This window comes from Chaetomium globosum, genomic scaffold (genome assembly GCF_000143365.1).
Source record: "Chaetomium globosum CBS 148.51 scaffold_3 genomic scaffold, whole genome shotgun sequence".
In the NCBI taxonomy this organism is placed as follows: domain Eukaryota; kingdom Fungi; phylum Ascomycota; class Sordariomycetes; order Sordariales; family Chaetomiaceae; genus Chaetomium; species Chaetomium globosum.
The window spans coordinates 2,777,043-2,796,352 of NT_165978.1; the positions used below are offsets into that span (position 1 = coordinate 2,777,043).

The 19,310-nt window shown below is 55.3% G+C and overlaps 4 protein-coding genes across 4 annotated transcripts in view; 2 read left to right on the plus strand and 2 right to left on the minus strand.

The window, feature by feature from the left end:
* Positions 1-677: 677 nt before the first annotated feature.
* On the minus strand, positions 678-7,991 carry CHGG_06203 (uncharacterized protein; the record flags this gene model as incomplete). Its single annotated transcript, XM_001222297.1, has 5 exons — positions 678-1,151; positions 1,205-5,432; positions 5,514-7,483; positions 7,536-7,820; positions 7,986-7,991. The coding sequence occupies 5 exons, from the start codon at positions 7,989-7,991 to the stop codon at positions 678-680; spliced, it is 6,963 nt and encodes a 2,320-aa protein (XP_001222298.1).
* Positions 7,992-8,909: 918 nt separating this feature from the next.
* CHGG_06204 (uncharacterized protein) lies at positions 8,910-12,776 on the plus strand (the record flags this gene model as incomplete). The annotated part of the gene is made up of 4 exons (XM_001222298.1): positions 8,910-9,431; positions 9,622-10,482; positions 10,581-12,477; positions 12,565-12,776. The coding sequence occupies 4 exons, from the start codon at positions 8,910-8,912 to the stop codon at positions 12,774-12,776; spliced, it is 3,492 nt and encodes a 1,163-aa protein (XP_001222299.1).
* Positions 12,777-13,635: 859 nt separating this feature from the next.
* Positions 13,636-15,037, minus strand: CHGG_06205 (uncharacterized protein; the record flags this gene model as incomplete). The annotated part of the gene is made up of 3 exons (XM_001222299.1): positions 13,636-13,689; positions 13,774-14,754; positions 14,936-15,037. The coding sequence occupies 3 exons, from the start codon at positions 15,035-15,037 to the stop codon at positions 13,636-13,638; spliced, it is 1,137 nt and encodes a 378-aa protein (XP_001222300.1).
* Positions 15,038-16,451: 1,414 nt separating this feature from the next.
* CHGG_06206 (uncharacterized protein) overlaps positions 16,452-19,310 on the plus strand; it is a gene marked incomplete at both ends in the record, with an annotated part of 3,974 nt that continues 1,115 nt past the window's right edge. The window contains 4 exons of the mRNA XM_001222300.1: positions 16,452-18,196; positions 18,252-18,615; positions 18,684-18,932; positions 18,987-19,280. Of these exons, the coding sequence (XP_001222301.1) occupies positions 16,452-18,196; positions 18,252-18,615; positions 18,684-18,932; positions 18,987-19,280 (2,652 nt within the window). The remainder of the gene's footprint in view (positions 18,197-18,251; positions 18,616-18,683; positions 18,933-18,986; positions 19,281-19,310) is intronic.

A 19,310-nucleotide genomic window follows, 5' to 3' on the forward strand; every position in this document is an offset into this window, starting at 1 on the left:
TCCACCGCCAAGACCAACTGCGAGATGCTGATTCGAGGAAGCAGAATGCAGATGACGCCAGACTTCGAGATGCTATCGAGAGAAGTCGAAAAGGAGAAAAAAGCCAAAATTCTACAATGAGAAGTCGACAGTACAGGTTAGAAATGACACCGTTTTTTGGGTTTTTTTTTTTATGGAGAAAAAACTGGTCCGTGCTTAGAGCAGGCCATGGCATTTTTGACCTAAGGGACCTGGAGTTCCTCCAGGCAAAGAGACGAAGAGCATGTTGTTGTTGTTGGTGTTACACAACGATGAGTAAACAAATGGAACGGATATTGCCCCTTCTTGGTGGATCCGAGGATTGCATCGAGCGGAAGAACACATGGAGGATGACGGCGTCAACCTCCCTAGTGCTCTCTCGACACCAAAAAGTTGCAAGCCTCGTAGTATTCATACACTACTAGTAGTAGAAGAACCTTCTCTACTGCGTAGGTAAGAGCAAGACAGGAAACATAAGAGGCGTTACATAAAATAACAAGCACCCTCATAAAGAAGCCAACGTTGCTGGCTCTTACCGCCCCTCCCTTCAAACCAAACAGGTATGCCCATAAATCCCCCATTACCGATATGCAGAACACGCTAAACCAGCTGGCAACCCCCTCCCCCACCCAAGCTATCCCAAAAATACAACCGCTCTTTTACAAGAACCCCTTCGTCATGGAAGGCACCCTACTAATGCTGCTCTTCCGTTGAGGGACCTTGACCGGCTCCTCCGTGGCCCAACCAACATGCCTGCTGCGCATGCTCCCGCCAAACACACTCCCCGCGGCGCTCATCCCAGAACCCCCAGTGACCCCCTTCTCCATCCTCATCTTCCACCCCTCAATTTCACGCTCCAGCTTGAGCGCCCTCTCCTTCTCCTCGCGCAGCTCCCGCTCCGCTCGCCGGGCCGCCAGCTCGTTGTTGCTCTCCGATGCTTGCAGCTCCTCGATGGTCTTGAGAAGCTTGTCCATCTTGTCGCGCATGCGGCCCATGTCCTCGTTGAGTTGCCCGTTTTGCTTGTCCTTGCGCTCGATCTGCGACTGCAGGTCCTTGACGGTGCGGTCGACGTTGCGCACCGAGCGCTGGGACTTGCTACGTTCGTTTTCATGGTCTTCGAGCTGGGACTCGAGCTGCGGTCTGTTAGTGCGTGGTACGATGGAAATAGGTGAGGGAATGGGCTAACCTCTTGGATGCGCTTATGCAGGAACTTGATATCATGGCTCGCCGTCGAGTAACCCTTAGTCTCGAGGTCGATAAGCTTGAGTTGCACCTCGTTAAGCGATTTCTCCAAGGCCGCCTTCTGCTTTTGTAGCTCGGCGCTGGCCTCTCTCTCGCCGACGATGTCCTTTTGGATCTCCGACACCAACGATTCAGCGCGACGCATCTTCTCCACTGCTGCGGCGGCGATATCCTCTTGCTGTGCGAGGCCGGCCTTGAGCTCGAGGATCTCCTTGTCGCTGTTGGCGGCGTTACGAAGCGAGGGGCTCTCGCTCTTGGCAAGCTCCTCGAGACCAGCCTTGGCCTCCTCCAACCTAGCCTCGATACTCCGCTTTTCGCGAAGCAGGCCGTCGCGTTCGGCGGTGATCTCATCCACCGACGACCGAAGGGAGCGGACCTGTGACAAGAGGGATACGATCTTGCCCTGGGCCTCGTTATGAGCGGTGACCGCCTCGTCCCGAGAAGCTACCACATCCGAGAGTGTGGTTTGTAAGCGGGCCTTCTCCTTGGACCACGTTGAGCTATTGAGCACCTCATCATCCCACTTGGACCGGAGGTCATCGAGCTCCTCGCGCAATCTTGCGATCTCGGCCTGTTTGAAGAGCTTCTCTTCGCGTGCAAGATCCAGCTCTTTTGTGAGGGTCGCAAACTCGGCCTGGTACTTCTTGCGCAGCTGCTCCATGCTCGATTCCTTGTCCTCGACGTCGTTGGCTCGCTGGTTGCGGTAATCCTCGAGCTCGTGTTGCAGCCTCTTCTTCGCCTGCGTAGCCGACTCCAAGTCTGTCGACATGTCCTCAATCTTCTCTTCGAGTCTCTGAGTCTGGAGTTGGAGATCTTCAATGGTGGTATCCAGGCGGTTTCTCTCTGCCATCATCTCTGCGCAGCTGTCTTCAGCCTCCCTGGCCTGCGCCTTGGCAAATTGCTCTGCGCGGTTTGCCTTAAGCACGGCAATTTCGGCCTGTTCCAGCTTGTTGAAGTACTCGTCCGCACGGCTCTTGTAAAGGTTCAGACTCGCAGTCACATCAGTCAGCTTGGAAGTCTCGGCGTCCATGCGGATTTGGAGGTCAGCAAACTCCTGCAGCAGTTGAACCCGACTAGCGGCCTCTTGATCTCTGGCAAGTGAGACCTCCTGAAGGTCCGACCTTGTATCGCGGAAATCCACCTCGAGCTTCGCTCGGTCATGCCTCAACCTCTCCACGTGCCCCTTCATGTCGGTCAACTCCGCAATGGCATCGTTATGGCTATGCAGAATCGCTCGGCGGGAATCTTCTTGACTATGCAGCAGGTCAAGGATCTCTTCATGAGATTTGGTCTGGATGTCTCGAAGTGAGAGTTCACCAGTGTGGAGGGCTTTTTCCAAAGCAGACACCTGCTTCGAAGATTGGTCCAGCATGTCATGCAGGCGGCCGTTCGCTTGCTCCAGTTTCCGCATCCGGCCGCTCTCGTCGGCTTGGATTCCTGAAGATGGCTCCACGCGGTCCAGTTGGTTTTGGAGGTGTCGGTTCTGCATCTGCGCAAGCTGCAGCTGATTCTGCAGTTCCTCGACATCGGCTTTGAGATCCATGCGATTGTTGAAGCTCAGAATATCAGCCGTCTTGTCCGAACGAACCGAATCAAGGTGGTCGGTGTCGGGAATTGCGAACCGACGTGGTGGTGTTGATGTATTCGAGTAATGCCGCCCGTTAGGCTTGGACCGCGTCTGCGTCGGTGACATGTTGAAGGCACCCTCGTCGATGTTGACGTCGCCAAGGCCGCGTCTGGTGGGAGACTCGTTCCTCGCCGCCCTCAGATCCGCCAGTTGCTCCTCAGCGTTGACACGGGCGGCCGTCTGGACGCGCAAGTCCTGCTGCAGGTCTTCGATTTTTCGGACCAAGTCAAAGTTCTTACTGATGAACTTATCAGGGCTATCGTCTGCCTGGACAACAGGAACTGACTGGGGATCAACCGTTCTGAGTGCGTTAAGCAACTGAGTCCGCAGCTCTGCAAGCTCTGCGTCCCGAGCATCCAACGCGATCTGCATCGTGCGCACGGTGCCTTGCGCCTGTGTTCGAAGCTGCTTCTCTGACTCGATTGTGCGGTTGGCCTCAGCCAGCTGAACCGTGAAATTAGACGAAGCCTTCTCAGCATTGCGGCTGCTCTGCACCTCCCTCGCGACTTCGTGGTTGAGATCCTCCAGGCTCAGTTGCAGCTTCTCCAACCGCTTTTCTAGTGAGGCGATGGTGACGTGAGAATCGCCGAGCTGTTTGTTAAGTTTCGCGTTCTGCTCCTCTAACCTCGCCTTCTCACGCTGGAGAGAAAGAACCTGCCCACGAGAGGCCTCGCTCGCGCGCGACGATGACCGGGCAATTTCGAGACCTTTTTGTTGTAATTTGTTGAGAAGCGCACGGTTATCGTTTTCGGAGGCAGCGAGCCGACTCTTCACGGTATGAAGCTCGCGCTCCATCCGCTCTTTTGCCTGGTCGTTCTTCAGCCCGAATTCGCCAGACTCAAGGATCAACTTGTTCAAATCTTCAATTTGGCGGTTGAGGTTGGCACACTCGGCGTCAAACCATTTGAGCCGCTCATGAGCGGCCTCAAGATCCTTGTGAAGACTTTCCTCGCGTTCCCGTGCGACCTTGAAGGCGGCTCGCTCTCCGATGATCTCAGCTTCGCGGCGAGCTTCCTCGGCTTGAGTTTTGGCAACACGGAGCCGCCGGATTTCTTCGCGAGCCTCATCCCGTTCCTCCTCTGCGGTAGTTCGAGCTTCCATTGTTCGACGGAGAGTATCTTGTTGGGCGTAGAGCTCCTTTTCGATGGTGATTTTTGACTCGTTGAGATGGTCGTACTCATCCTTCAAGCTTTGGTACTTGTGTTCGCCGAGCAGCTGGACATCATCCCGCGACTGGCGCTCCCTGCTGAATTCCATCTGTGTGTTGTACAGTTCTTCTTTGAGATCCTTGATCTGAGCCTCGAGAATTTGCCGATTCTCGTCGGCCTGAGCATCTTCCGAGAGTCTAGCCTCCAGGAGTCTCTTTGCATCCTCGGCCTCCCGCTCGATTTGGGATTGCTGGGACTTCAGAGCAGTTAGCTGGGCTTGAACCTCATGAAGCCGCTCAGCAGCTTTTTCTCTTTCTGCGCTGAGGTTCTTCATCTGGTCCTCGAAGTTGCGCCTCTCCGTCTCAAACTTCCTATTATCAGAGCGGAGCAAAGCCAGCTCGCTTTCCTTCTTTCTCACTAGGTCCTCGTAGTCGGTTGAAGTCTTCGACAACTGAGTCAGCTGCTGCTGGACCTCGCGATTTTCGGCAATCAGTTGTGAGTTTTTGGTCTTGGAGGACTGGAGTTCCTTTTGGGCGGTCATCAACTTGACTTCGAGATCTTGGTCAATTTTGAGCAGCTTGTCTTCCAAGTCGCGAGCCTTGCGGTCTTTGAGCTGTAGCTGGCTTTGCAGCATCTTGATCTCTCCTTCCAGTGCCGCCTCTTGTTCGCTGCGTTCAGCCTGGGCCTTGGTGATGTCCTCGATGGCGCGCTCAAGGTCCTCAACACGCCCAGCGAGTTCGGATTTCTCTTGCTCCAACCTTGCGATGATGCCGGCTGCTTGCTCAAGCTGGGCGCGATACCGTTCCACGTCGTCCTCGGCACGTTTCTTGGCCTCAAGAAGACTATCCAACTGGTCCTCAAGCTTTTCTTGGTCCTCCAGGGCGCCGGCCAGCTTATCTTCCAGTTCTACCTCGCGGAGTTGCAGCCGTTTAAAGATCTCTTCCTTGTCCAGTGCTAGGGCACGTTCGCTCTCGAGTGTTTGCTGGATCCGAAGCATCTCGGCATGGACGTTCCGACGTTCGTCTTCGAGTTTCTGTCGATTATCGTGTTCCAGGAGCATCTGCTCATTCAGCTGCCGGATCATTTCGTCTCTCTTCTTGACCTCGGCTGCGGTCCTTGTCGCGCCCAAGAGAGGCTTCATCCGCACAAGGAGTTGCCACCAAGGGTTGTCACAGAGGTCGATGTAAACCTGGAAGTTCCGTTGAATGACCCTCGTGGCTTCCGCTCGATAGAGACGCTTGAAGGCAATCCGCCGCTGCATATAGCCTCGGGCAACGGATTGGAACTTTGACATGATCTCCGTGATCAGGGCATCACGTTGTTCTTCGAGCTCGGCTAAGACACCAGCGCGGAAAAACACCTTGGTGAGACCAATCCGGTACAAAGATTTGTCGAGACTGAACCAGTCAAGCATGATCTTTGCCGCGGCCTGGCCTTCAATATACCCCTTGGGCATGTCGCGGCAGAGGACTTCATACCGCTGCCGGAATTCGGCGAACGATAGCCTGTTGGGGAAGCCTGTTCGGGCAATACGGATGCCCTCGAGTACACCGTTGCACCGCAGCTGATCGAGGACGAGGGGACCGTTGAATTGTTTTGCTCGCTTAACGTGGTTGGGAAGGATACATCGGACGAAGTGAGGGTGCGTGAGATGTAGTTGGGCCATGAGACTTGACAGTTGCTCCTTGTGTCTTTGGGCAACCGTGCGGAAAAGCCCTTTTTTGACCCTGCTACGCATACCTCCGGTCTCATCGTCCTGGTCAGCACAATCGACAAAAAGATTGGCAACGTGCTTATCGGTCGATGCGGCGAGCAAGCGAGTAAGGTTGTCATTCAAGGGGTCCTTGTTCTTGTCAAGCCAGCCGTCGGTAGAGTATTCGACCTCGGCGGCATAATGCGTGAGAATGAAACCTTGACCTAACCGAGAAGGCCGATACTTTTGTGACTTCTTATCCCACAAGGAGTTTAGCTTCTCAGAAAAGGTCTTGTCGGTGGCCTTGGGCATGACACAGTCTTCATCGAGACATGAAAAGATGCCAATGGGGTTGGAAACTTCGATCAGGTCAATGGTAGGCTGCAGGTCCTTGCCAAAGTCGATGAACTTCCACTCGATTTGTTCCCTGGCATACTCTTCTTGCTCCAGGACGAACATGTGATGGTTGAAAAACTGTTGCAGCTTCTCGTTGGTGTAGTTGATGCACAGCTGCTCAAAGCTGTTCTTCTCGAAAATCTCAAAACCGGCAATATCCAATACACCAATAAAACGGGTGTCATCAAGGCCCATGCCAGCACGATCAAGTTGTCGGTTGATCCTGGTCACGAGGTCGCCAAAGCCCCGCTCGTAGATGCCTTTCGCAAGAGCGTCGATGCTAAAGCGGACTTGTTCTGGTGTCTGTACCTTTTCAACCCACTCCCTCCCTGCTTTCACTTTGGGATGCAGCAATGCACGGAGGAAGGGCTCGAGGGGTACACCGAGCAGCTTGCAGACTTTCGCGGCGACCTCCTTGGCATCGGGAGCAAGGCGAGCCTGATCTGCCGACCTGCTCTCCTTGACAACAGAAATGTTTCCGAGGTGAAGAACAGCGGCAATGGTGCGTAGAATGCAGGCCTGCTCTTCATCCGAGAAACCCATCACCATAAAGGCTTCCATTAACGAGCTCCACTCGTCCTGGTCAGACACCCCTGTGATAATCTCTTGCCCGTCGCGAGTGTACGCGAAGTCTTGGACATCCAACCCATCAAGCAGGAAGTCTTGTTTCAGCCTCCGATCTGCTCCCCTGAGAAGTTGGTAGAAAATGTGATAGTTGCGCTCCTGCGCGTTGATTCGCACGACGCGAGATTTCTCAAAAAGATACCAGTCAATGAAGGCGCCGGCAATCGATCCATCGCGATTGAATTCGATTCTGATGAACTTGCCAAATCTAGAAGAGTTATTGTTGCGCACAGTTTGGGCGTTGCCAAAGGCCTCCAGAATCGGGTTGGCCCTCAAGATCTGGGCGGAGAGATTGGAGTGCTGTTGTTTGCCTCTAGTCTTCGCCGGTGACTGGGACTGAGCGACGGCAGCGAGGTACTGGATCACCTTCTTGGTGTTCTCAGTCTTTCCAGCACCGGATTCTCCGGTCACCAAAATGCTCTGATTCTCGTTCTCATCCGCCATATTTCGGAAGGCCTCGTCAGCCACGGCGAAGATGTGGGGTTTGTTGTCCTCCCTGTTCCTGCCCTTGTACATGTTGACGTATTCATTGGTGTATATCGGAATAGGGGTGTAGGGGTTGACCGTCACCAGGAACAGTCCGGAATAGGTGTAGATTAGGTCCGACATGTATCGTGTTTGGAGGTTGTGGACGACCGAGGCCTCGTTTAGGTGTGTGAGCTCCGCCATGTCGTTTGCTTTGTCGAACTTGGCTGGGTTTACTTTGTCAACGCTCTCAGCATCTACCTCCCGTTGCTGTCCCTAGGTCAGTAAGCGGTGAGGCCAGAAACTTCCAATGCACACTCACACTCCCATCATCACACTGAACCAAAAGTTTGTTTCCACCCAGCTCCTCCACCACCCAGCCCTTGACGAATGCCGTCTGCGGGTCCTTAAGCCAGACATACTTTCTGCCTGAAAAGTCGTTCTCACCCTCAATCCCCTTGACAACGTCGGTGGGCTTCCGCATGTCTTCGGTTTTGAGGTACGACGGCGCGAAGGTGCTCGAACTGGGCGTCCCCTCTCGAGAGGGACCGCGGGCATGGTTAATTCGAAGAGGCGCTGGCGGCGCCAATGTTGCTGCCGCAAAGTTCTGAGAACTGTGAGAGCTATGGGAGTTCGTCCTGGCGTGGGGAGGTGGGGAGGGCGCCCCTGCGAGTAGAGACGGCGAGGAGGGGCCGAGGACAGATTTTGGGCGGCCAGGACCATTCGAACCGGTCGAGGTCGAGGCGTTCCTCGCAAAAGGATTATTGCGAACCGACATGGTGCGCCTCTGTTGGGGGATCAAAAATCCAAGAGATCATGGAATACTGCCGGAAAACAATGTGGTAGTGTTGATTTGCTGAGGCTGCAGGGCCCTGTAAACAACATTCAAGAAAATGAAGCCCGGCCAAAGCGATGCATGTAAATGCGATGCGGGGCTAAAAAGGTAAGGTAGAATTGCAAGGGCCAGCAAGGCAAAAAAAAAAAGCAAAAAGCACAGATAAATCTGGCTGTGGCCTTCTCCTTTCTCCAGGTGGTTCAGTTTGGTTCTCTGGGGAGAAGTTGCTCAACTGGAGGAAGGAAACAAGAAGGTAACCTTGATGCCGCCCAACCTCAAGCTGGTTCGTGGTTGCCCCAGCACACCCCGGTCGAGTAAACAAACCCAGCAAGTGCCCGCCCACGGCTCGCTTGCTTTATGTCACTGGCTTGGACCGTGCACCGATTGCTAAGTTCGGACTAGCGCATAATGACCGAGCCTTTCGCCATGGACGCGCTTCGAATAACTGACCACCAACTCGATGCGAGTTAACCTGGACCTGAACATTTCGGTCGCGCGACCTGATCAGCATCTCAACTTGGAAAGCCAACCACAACGCAACTAGCACCGAGATTCGTCGTGCTATTTTTATTGTTGGGAATCCTACCCATTGGCATTTTCGAGTTAGCCCCCTCGTACTTGGTACATCGGGTTGCTTTCGGAGTGCTTTGCTCTTGCACCCCACGATCACCACAGACGCAGGTCCTTTGTTTCTCTCAACAAGGATCTCGGTACCTAATCTTTTGCTGTATTCCGTGCGCGCTTCGAATCCATCCCTCTTGGCTACGCAAACAAGGGTCAGCCTCAACAGCCCTCACCGTCCCCCCGTCGATTGTCGAGATGCACGAATTGTAGCGACATCCTCATCGCTGAAATTCTGCCATGTCGCAATACCCTCATCCGTATGGCTACAGCCAATACCATGGCGAATACCCGCCACCGCCGTATGCCTACCCGCACCCCTCCGGTTACCCGACACCCCAGACCGACCCCTACAACTCTTCTGCCGCACCAATATATCACGATGCTACACAAGCTGCTTTCAACATGAACATGAATTCCACGCATATCCCGGGGCTTGGAGTAGGCGGCGCGGTTCCTCATGAGACTCACCACAGCTTTTCGTCGAGTATTTCGCCTTGGGCGCAGCCCCCTGGGTTTTCGCAATTTGCGCCAAGTGGCCCGCCGACGCAGACCTCTGGATCAAGCCCGTACAACCTCCACCACCCCCACCTCAACGCCACCCACAATCCAAAAACTGGCGTACAGCCTCTGACGCAGCCCGTCCCGACTGCGGCGCACCCGACCGCCGAGGTTGAAATGGAGGAAGGGGAGTTGAGCGAGGGTCAGTTCGAGGATCTGTACGAGCCGCGGGAAGAGGACCCAGTTGCGCCCGCGCAGACCGTTTCCAAACCTCTACCTTTTCCAGTTGGAGACTTCAGCCAACCAGCAAGCGCCGCTGATACACCGGACGGGGGATTCTATGGCTCCGACGACGATGGTGGCGACTAAGGAAGCCAAGGGGAATGAAGGGTATGGGTTTCGGTCGCATTCCCGTTTCTTAGTCTCAAATTTACGGTGCTAATAGTTACAGATCATGAGCGACTCCGCGTCCTATTCGCCCGTTCCTGTCACCACGAGCAGATTCAGAAGCGGAAATTACCGGACCCCACAACCTGTCGAGGACAAGAGAGCTCAACCAAAATCGATCCAGCCCGTTGCTGGGGCGCCAAAACCTGCTGTCCCGGGCCTGGAAATTGTGACCCAAGCCCCTGCGACCCAAGCCCCGATCATACCCTCTTTGAACGGCGGTTCGACCCAGATCGGAAATACTGTGCCGACGCAACAAGCCGATCCATCGAGTTCTTTCAGATCCTTACAAGAAGCGAAGAAAGAGGCGCAGAAGGCGATTTTGCGGTTGTGGCCCTTGGGGGTCAAGTACCAAAATTATCTCGACGAGGGGTTCGACGAAAAACTGATCAAAAATCTTTTTCTGGATCTTCGTTTGGACATGCCTAAGACCGCCACCATCACCTCTGCCGCTCCATCGAAGGGAGCGCAGCAAACGGAGGGCAATGGAACTGGCTCGAATAAGCCAGGTCAGCCCTCCGACACACGCCCACAACACGCTCCTATCGCCACGAAGGACTCGTCCGCCATGTCCGAACAGGCAAGGAAGGGCGAGGAACGAAAAGACCGTATCGCAAGGCTCCTTGCAGCTAAGGCAGCCAAAGCACCAGCAGCACCGAACCCATCTGTGCCTACTCCCGCACAACCTAAGCAAACCGAGTCAACTGCGCAGGACGAGAAAACCGCGCCAGCGCCGCCAAGTTCGGCACCGCCAGCCTCTGCAACACCAGCTTCAGCACCGCCAAAACCTAAGACGTGGGGCGAGAAAGAACGTTTGATCTCAGCAGAAAATAGCCGCGCTCCACAAATCTCGAGAAGCTCAAAAGTCCACCGCTGATACAACTGGCTCGGGGAGTAATAACGGAGCGCCCGCCCCTTTCCCTACTTCAACAGGCAGCCCCACTCCTTTAGCTATCCCCACAGGTCCCAGGGCAGGCAAACGGTTCTCACGCGTCGTCGAGCGCCCAAGCAACCCCATCTCAACCTCGCCCGGCGTTGCCGGGCTTGATGTTGTCAGCCAGTGTCCCGCAGAATAATCCGAACCAACGCAAGCGTCCAGTGGCCTCGGATTTCGTTGAATATTCAGCGGTGTCCGCCCCTACCAAGCGACCCTTCGCCCAAGCCCGCAAAGAGACGTCGCTCATTATTGATGTGAGTGACGAGTCTAACGACGAAGAGATGGATATGGATATGGATATGGACATGGGGTCACCAGTTGATGAGGCATTGCCCATTCAATCCAACGGCGCGCTTGGTCAACGTGGACCAGCTGTCCGTGATTTCCCACCCCTTACGGATTCCTTCCCCCCGCGCCAGTTTTCGAGTCCAGCGCCTTCTGTGACTCCACCCGGGGGTCGGGTTAACAGCAAACAGCGGACTGAGCTTGATCTGAAAGAAAAAGCGATCCAGGATATGAGACGGAAGATCGCGCTTGCAGAGGCTAAGCGGAAAGTCAAACAGTCCTCTGGTGGCTCGGTGACGCCAGGCCAAACCGGATCAGAATCCAAAGATGGCGACACCCTTCGGCTGCCAGTTGGCCGACCGACTGAGTCCATGAGCAGCCCGCATCATTCAGACGGAGCTTCTGGCCAGCTTACACCGGACGCACCATCAACCCGGCTTTCCCAGCCAGCCGAGACGCTGCCTCTTGATCTGCGCCAGCGAGAACTGAGCCGTGACCGCATCATGAGTGTTCAAACACCTCGGGTTGCTTCACTCCTCACCGAAACAATGAAGCGAATGCAACAACTGCAAGCTGAACAAGCACGGTTGAAGGCCGAGATCGACAATAACGTTGCCGAGCAAAAGAGATTGGCCGATGAACTGCAAGCGCTGGAGACGGCTCCTCCGGCTGACAACTCACAGCCCAATGGGTTACGTTCGGAGAATGACTCGGGTGATTCCTCGTCTTCCGGCACCGCAAACGGTACTGGCGATCAACAGGACGAGGATTTCCCATTGCAAACAGCAAGCTTTTCGGCTGATACTCAAAATGATGCGTTGTCGTCAACTCGATCCGAGCCGGGAGGTATTGGCGTTGCATCTACGATCGAAGACGAAGTCCCGGAAGAAGGGCCGCAAGAAAGGCTACAAGAAGGGTCGCAAGGTCGATCACTGTCACCTTCCGTTACTAACCTCGGCACCGTTGAATCTGCTGATGTTGATTTTGCTGAGCGTCTGTCGAACACCTCGGCACAGGTCGAAGAGCTTGTGCCGAATGATGACATGGTCCAAGAAGATGATGGCCGGCGCCAAGGGGATGCTGGGATTGCCTTGGTGTCGTCACCCGAGTCACAGCCAGCTGAAAACAACACCCCTCCTCTAAATGTGCCCGAACAAGTGGATTCTTCGAAGGCCGACAAGACCACGCCTATGGAACTAGATTCGAGATCCCCTAGTCCGGAGATGCCGGGACCTACCAGCAACGTCGACCTAGAATTTCTAGGCCCACTGCCTGACCAAATATCGAGCGCCGCGCAACCCCGAAAGGCAGTGCAGGAAATAGAGACGGATGTTTCGGGAGAAGTACATGTCGTTTCTTCCTGTATCTCGGGAGCATCGAAGCTAACACAGTTGCAGGTGAATCATCGCCCAACGTCACAATCAGAAAACAGATTGAATTTTTACGAGAGCCCACTTCGTTATTTTCATGCCTATCGATTTCACCCGGAGTACAAAAATGCAGTTGCCGGTGGACTGAGGTCATTGACTTACAGCAACAGAATTGATCCCGAGAAGGAACTGTGCCCTTTCGAACTTACTGGAGAACAGTGCCCCGCCAACTGCGAGTACCAGCATTTCGGCTCTATCAGTCCTCCGGGTGAGTCTACCCACACCACAAACGGGCTGCTAACGTAAACGTCCAACTCCCCCCGTGGAAGCTGACTCCTGGCCCTCTACCTTCCAGATGACCAAATCCTCCTGGAGCTTGGGAATTCCGACGACTATATTGGCGAGCAAAAGAGCCGGTTCATCCAGGGCCTGCGGGAGCTCCTCCAGAAGTTCAAGGCCCAGAAAGTTAAGGACTTCGACACAATAGCGCGCGGAATCATTGAATTCCGCTCCCAGTTCCTCGGGGACAAGTCCAAGGTACTCCGCTTGGAAGGAGTCACCCTCTGATCAGGACGCTTTGCAGCCGGCCATCAGACTGGATGGCGACAGCCCCGCGCCGCCAGTCCAGTCTCATGTGCCCTCCGACAGTAGATCTATTTCCCGGCTTTCTTTTTCTTTTTCCAAGCGCGACTTCTGCAATTTGAACGTTCGGCGTTTCATTCGCACGGAACATCTTCTGCCTTCTGCATAGGCCACACGCCACTTCGGCGGGAAAAGGGGGAAAGGTCTCCATGTGGGACGGGGTGGGCGTTGTAGGGAAAGATACCCAGCTTTGTCAAAGCTTGTAAGAGTTGGCCCGGGGTGTTGAAGAGCGTGGGGGTGAGGGGAGGGAGAGAAAAAAACAATCGGTAGGGGTCAGTGGCATCCCCATATCTGGCGATCGGGGATAGTAAGATATCACTAGAGCCGCTAGGGCAAGGCAAGGCATGGCAAGCGCGACGGGCCACGAGTTGTCTGTGTTGCTCTGAATTCTGAAACGCAGAGAGAGCATAATCTACATGAATCGTATTTCACCGAGCTGTTAGGAATATTGATGCTCGAGCCGATCTCCTACACCTTTCGTATCTTGGGGGTAATAATAATAGGCAACTTGGCTGAGGCGTTTCGCTTCGCCGTGGCCAGCTCAGGAAGATGAAAACTAGATGACAAACTAGATGATAATTGACCGTCTTTCTACCCACAATTATTGTAAAACCGTGCCGTCACTCTTGCTCTCTTTCCATCTTGATAACCACTTCAAGTTCACATCGTTGGCTTCTCTAGCTCATTGACCCAACCAACAAACGAGACGCACCGGTCTATCAGAACATATCCTCAAAATTAAAATGACAGCATCTATAAAGAAATAAATCGCGTGTGCGTCCATTTAAAGCTTCGACTCCTTGCCCTCGGGCGCCGGCTGCTGAAGTCGAACGAGGCCCTGAATAGTAGCGTCGGTTGGTTAGCAAACGTTCCTCTACATCTTAGTGTGAGGAGCAAAGAAAGAGAAGAAGAGAAAACCTACCTCCTGCACACAGGTCGCCAGCAACGTCCCGTCTTTGCTAAAGATCTTCTGCATGACCACGCCCCTTCCATCCCCCGCCCACGGACTCTGCATCTCGGTGAGCATCCAGTCGTCGGCGCGCACCTTGGTCGGCTCGTGGAAGTAGATGGTATGGTCGAGGCTGACCATCATGCCGATGGTCGGCCGGCCCACCATCTCGCGCGGGTCCTCGCCCATACCCTCCCACTGGTGCAGCGTCTTGACCTTCAGCTTCAAGTCCTCGGGCAGCTGGTCGTAGTCCTCGGCCTTGAAGGGAAAACGCCACAGCTTGTGGATGCGCGTGATGGTGCCGATGAAGTAGCTGTCGGACACGTAGGCGAGCGCCTCGAGCTGCGCCGCCTGCCCGCCTGCGATCTTGCCGCGCGCCCGCACCCACTGCCGCGTCACCTTCTCCCCGGGCTTGTCCGCGCCCCCGGCGTCCACCACCTCGATCCGCGCCCCCTGGAACGGGCCCTGCGAAATCAGCTCCGGCTCCCCCGCGTAGTCGTCCGGCGGCGGCCGCAGCGGCTGCCCGTCGGGGCCGCGCGGAATCGCGCTGGCGTGGCTGACCTCGGCGATCTGCTTCTTCTTCTGAGGCGTCGCCGCCTTGGGCCCCTCCCCGCCCTCCTCCTCACTGCTCGTGCTGCCGCCGGACGTGTCGCGCACGAAGGAGATGGTGGTGGTGAAGATGCAGCGGCCGCGCTGGCGGGCCTGGACGGTGCGGGTGGCGAAGGAGCGGCCGTCGCGCACCTGCTCGACGTGGAAGAGGATAGGCAGCTCGGAGGTCGCCTCGCCCAGCATGGGAATGTAGCAGTGGGCACGAGTGGGACCCAGGAAAGTCGGGGGGCCCACGGGTCCCGCTGCGCCCGCGGCCAGGGCAACATGGGCGATCACGGCGCCGCCGTAGATGCCGCGCGCGCCGGGCGGGTTGCCATGGCTGGCGCGTGTTGGTGAAGATGTTTCCTGTTGGGGGGGGACGGCGTGTTAGGTGGTACTGGTACTTTGGGGTGTTTGGGAAGTTTTATGATGGGGGTTGCTGTTGTTGTGGGGAGGGGGTATGTCCAAAGGTGAGTGATTGCTACCCAGAGCGCCGTGATGTGATACAAAACATGGAAGCGGTTAACTGTTCCCTTGGATGACTTACAGGACCCAAAACGGCCAGCTCGGTTACCTCCAACGCATTTTCAATCTGTGCCTTCTTGGGGTCTTCAGGGGGCGGTCGGAGCAGAGTCGAACGATCGTTCATCGTATCCTGAGGCTGTGCCGAAAGTAGGTGCGCGGCGGTTGGGGGTTTCGTAACAAAGGGCTGGGGGTTGACAAGCTCGGTTGGTGATCCTTAAAGGGGTTCAACCGCGGCGTGTAAAACAGTGGATGCGAGTTGGCGAGATCGGATGATGGAAAAAATAACCAAGAACAGTAACACCGAGTATTCAATTAACCTCAGATCTTGAACATGCAGATTGATAAATTGGGACTTTATTTGATGCAGGCAATGAATGGTTTTAGTATTGGATGCGCAAGGCATGAACTTGAAGGTCCAAATTCCACATTTGATCCCATGTGTATCCAGGGCCCCACGCCTGTTGCCGAGGCTCTGAGGTGTCGGGCGGCACTGATTCCGGGGGTTGTCTCTCCCGAACTCCGTTCCTGACAGGCTGGGTCTGGACTGAGCCAGATCGATTAGCTAATCTGTGCCTGTTCAGCCTATTTTGGTAACATGCGGTACCTTGACTCTCCTTTGCGTAATCTGTATTCAACCTGTTTATAGGATTCGAGAAGCGAGCCCACTTGCAACGGGAAACTCTCGAGTGTTCATGAAGGCGTCATGCAACAATATATGGTAGGTAGTTAGAAGGTTACATTAATGTACAATATAACCAGTCTATTATTACGTTCTTGGAAGTGTTTCCGGCCTGGAAAATGGCCATGCCTCGCCACATCTTGCTGTTTCAGCATCCCGCTTAGTTGGCCATGGAAGTGTTTGTGCCTGCCATACCGTCTTTACTGTGTAATGAAAAAGAAAACTTTCTGCTCCCCTCTCCCAGCCAGCCACAATCCCACAGCTTAGGCACGTGAAATCCAGGGTCGTCGTTTGTTTTAGGTGGGGCGGTTGTTGCTCGCTTGAGCCGATCCAAAACTGTCCAAGCGGATCTCCAAGGCCAACGTCATCTCCCCAACCCCAGCCGACCAGGGATGTTGGAATCGCAGCCAAGGCGGTCTTTAAGCTAGAATCCCCACTCTGCCCCCCATTGCCCACCACGTTGCTGCTTCACCTCAATACCCCCCCGACAATTCGTCGCGAGAGTGCCTATGTTCTTTGACCAGCGTTTTTCCCCATTACAGTTTTATATTTGAAACCTTTGCACCTCGCAAGACCGCGCACGACTCGAATTCACTCCGATATTCGCTTAGCCGCCTGACGATTGCTGTTCTGGAGACTGCGGAGACCATGCCTGACGCGGGGGAGAGGTAGCACCCCTTAACCCACATTGTTGGACCCTGTCAACAACTACCGGCAGAAGCTGTTGCCCGTATCTGGGTCTCTGGTTGCCGTGGGGTCCGTCAAGTATCCCCGCTAACTTCCCATTCTGCACAGTTCGCATCGACGAACCAAATCCTCCGCTCTCTCCTTGCTTCGACGAAAGGGGGCCGAAGAAGACATGTCTTCCACCGAAGATGCGGCATCGGTCGGGTTGGGTTTGGGTAACACAACTTCGGCAACTTCCACCGCAGCGACATCCTCTGAGCCGGCGATCCCCACCACGCACCAACAACCCAAGGGTCATAGTTCGAGGCTTTCTGTGGCCGGGAGCGTAATGGGCCGGATTCCCTCGAACACCCCCTCGTTTGCGGGCGGAAGGTCGCCCAACCCGACCGACAAAGGGACCTCGCTTGAATCGTCCGTCAGGAAGTTTCGAATTGTCGAAGCCCTCCGTAACGGCGATACCGCCTTCATCTCCAAGGCCATCCGCGAAACCGCCGACAACGCACCCCGCCTGAGCACCTCGTCGTTTACAACTCAATCGGGGGCCCTGGAAGATACTACAATCTTGCACCTAGCCATACAATGCGCCGAACAGCCTGTTGTTGAGTACGTCCTGTCCGACGGGGCCGGTTCTCTCGACATCAATGCCCGGGACAAGGACGGCAATACCCCCCTTCACGTTGCAGCAACGCAAGGCCGCACCCAGGTCGTGCGTCTACTTCTCGAGAACAAGGAAATCAACGATGCCATTGCCAACCACCAGGGGCGTCTCCCCATCGACCTCGCTCGGAATCCCGAAATCTTCCAACAGCTACAACTGTCAAGATCCTTGTTCGCTGAGAACAAAGTTAGACAAATTCAGGATCTCATCCTGCACGGCGAGCTCAAGGTTCTAGAACAGGTGTTGGAGGAGCCACGCTTCAAAACGGTGCTAGATATCAATAGCCCCGAGTTCTCGTCGGAGCCAAACACGGTGCAAGCCGGCGGCACCCTGCTGCACGAGGCAGCTCGCCGTAAAAATAGCCGGCTGATTCAGGTTCTGCTACTGCACGGGGCTGATCCGTTCCGCCGGGATCGCAAAGGAAAACTGCCGCAGGACGTGACCAAAGACGAAATCACCCGCGCCATGTTGAAAAAGTCCCCCGCTGCCGTGGCGGCACAAAGGGGCATCCAAGAGAAGGCTGTCCTCGGGTCCACCACCCAAGGTGCGGCCACAGCGACGCCCGGCGATCCGCTGGCCGGACGGGAAGCGCGGGAAATGAAGGGCTATCTCAAGAAATGGACCAACTATCGGAAGGGGTACCAACTACGATGGTTCGTCCTCGAAGACGGTGTCCTCAGCTACTATAAGCACCAGGATGACGCTGGCTCTGCCTGTCGCGGCGCTATCAACATGCGTATTGCCAAGCTTCACATGAGCGCAGACGAAAAGACAAAATTCGAAATTCATGGCAAGTCCTCAGTTAAGTATACTCTCAAGGCAAACCACGAGGTCGAAGCGAAACGGTGGTTTTGGGCCCTCAACAACTCTATTCAATGGACAAAAGACCAAGCCAAGGAAGAGGAACGACAACAAGCGCGGAACGCCGAGCTGCTGAAGCAAGCCAAGGCCGAGCACTCTCACCTCTCAGAATCGCCGAGTGAAAACGCCAGCGTTGCCGAACAGTCGCGCAGCAGCATCCAGCTCACGCGGATGCATTCCTCGGCCCGTGCCTCTAGCAAGAGCGGATTCCCCACCATCGGGAGCAATGATGAGGATGACTTTGCGGATGCAGCCACCGAGGCGGACAAGACGGACCGAAATGGTGGGACCATTGCGGATGAAGCCGAGGACGATGACGAGTATGGCGAAGGGTCTAGTGGACAGGATGCCCCACCAGCAAACAAGGACGCCTTCAATATTACCGCCCAGTCCGCCAAGTTACAGCTCGAATCCATGTCCAACGTCACGGCGGCCCTGCTCCTCGTAGTCAAGTAAGAGCCCGGCTATTACCTTGGCTGACCCCAAGACATCGCAAGCTCTGGCCACTTACGACGCCGCCATCCGCTCGCTTACCGGTCTGGTTGGGGATCTACTCCGTATTTCAAAAGACCGCGATGCGTACTGGCAATATCGCCTTGACCGGGAGTCCGAAATGCGGCGTATGTGGGAAGAGAGCATGGCGCAGGTCGCCAAGGAACAGGAGGCGCTCGAGGCCCGTGTTGGCGAATCCGAACTGAAGAGGCGGATGACGAAGCGGATTCTCAAGGAAGTTGTTGAAAAAGGCATGCTTGAAAGCAGCCAAACCGGCCTTTCGACGGCCCAAGCGGCTGAAGCTGCCATCCAAGAAGAGGAGGGTGTCGCCGAGGCTCCGGCGGAGGCCGCAGGCGCAAAGTCACCGACCCATTCAGTATGTCTAGGCGGCAGACTGTGATGACTCAAATTGCCGATATTTCAGACTCCGAGTCCGACGAGGAAGAGTTCTTCGATGCCGTCGATGCCGGCGAAGTCGAGGTGTCCCAGTTACCCCCTTCGGAGCTCACCGCCTCTCAAGAAAAGCAGCAGCTCATTATCTCGGACACCTACGACATCAGCAACTCGTTCAGGGGCTACGAGAACGGCATTCGCACACGGTTGAAGATGGATGCGGATAATCGGCCGAAAATCTCACTCTGGGTAAGTTCGTAGGAAAATTTGCCCGAGGCAACTTGCTAACCCATCACTCAATAGGGCATCCTCAAGTCCATGGTCGGAAAAGACATGACCAAGATGACGCTACCCGTCTCTTTCAATGAACCTACCTCGCTCCTCTACCGCTGCGGTGAGGACATGGAGTATGCCGACCTCCTGGATCTCGCGGCCGACCGAGCAGACTCTGTCGAACGCTTGCTGTACGTGGCGGCATTCGCTGCCAGTGAGTACGCATCCACCATCGGCCGTGTCGCCAAGCCGTTCAACCCGCTGTTGGGCGAGACCTTCGAGTACGTCAGGCCGGACAAGAACTACCGCGGCTTCATCGAGCAGGTCAGCCATCATCCCCCAATCGGCGCGGCT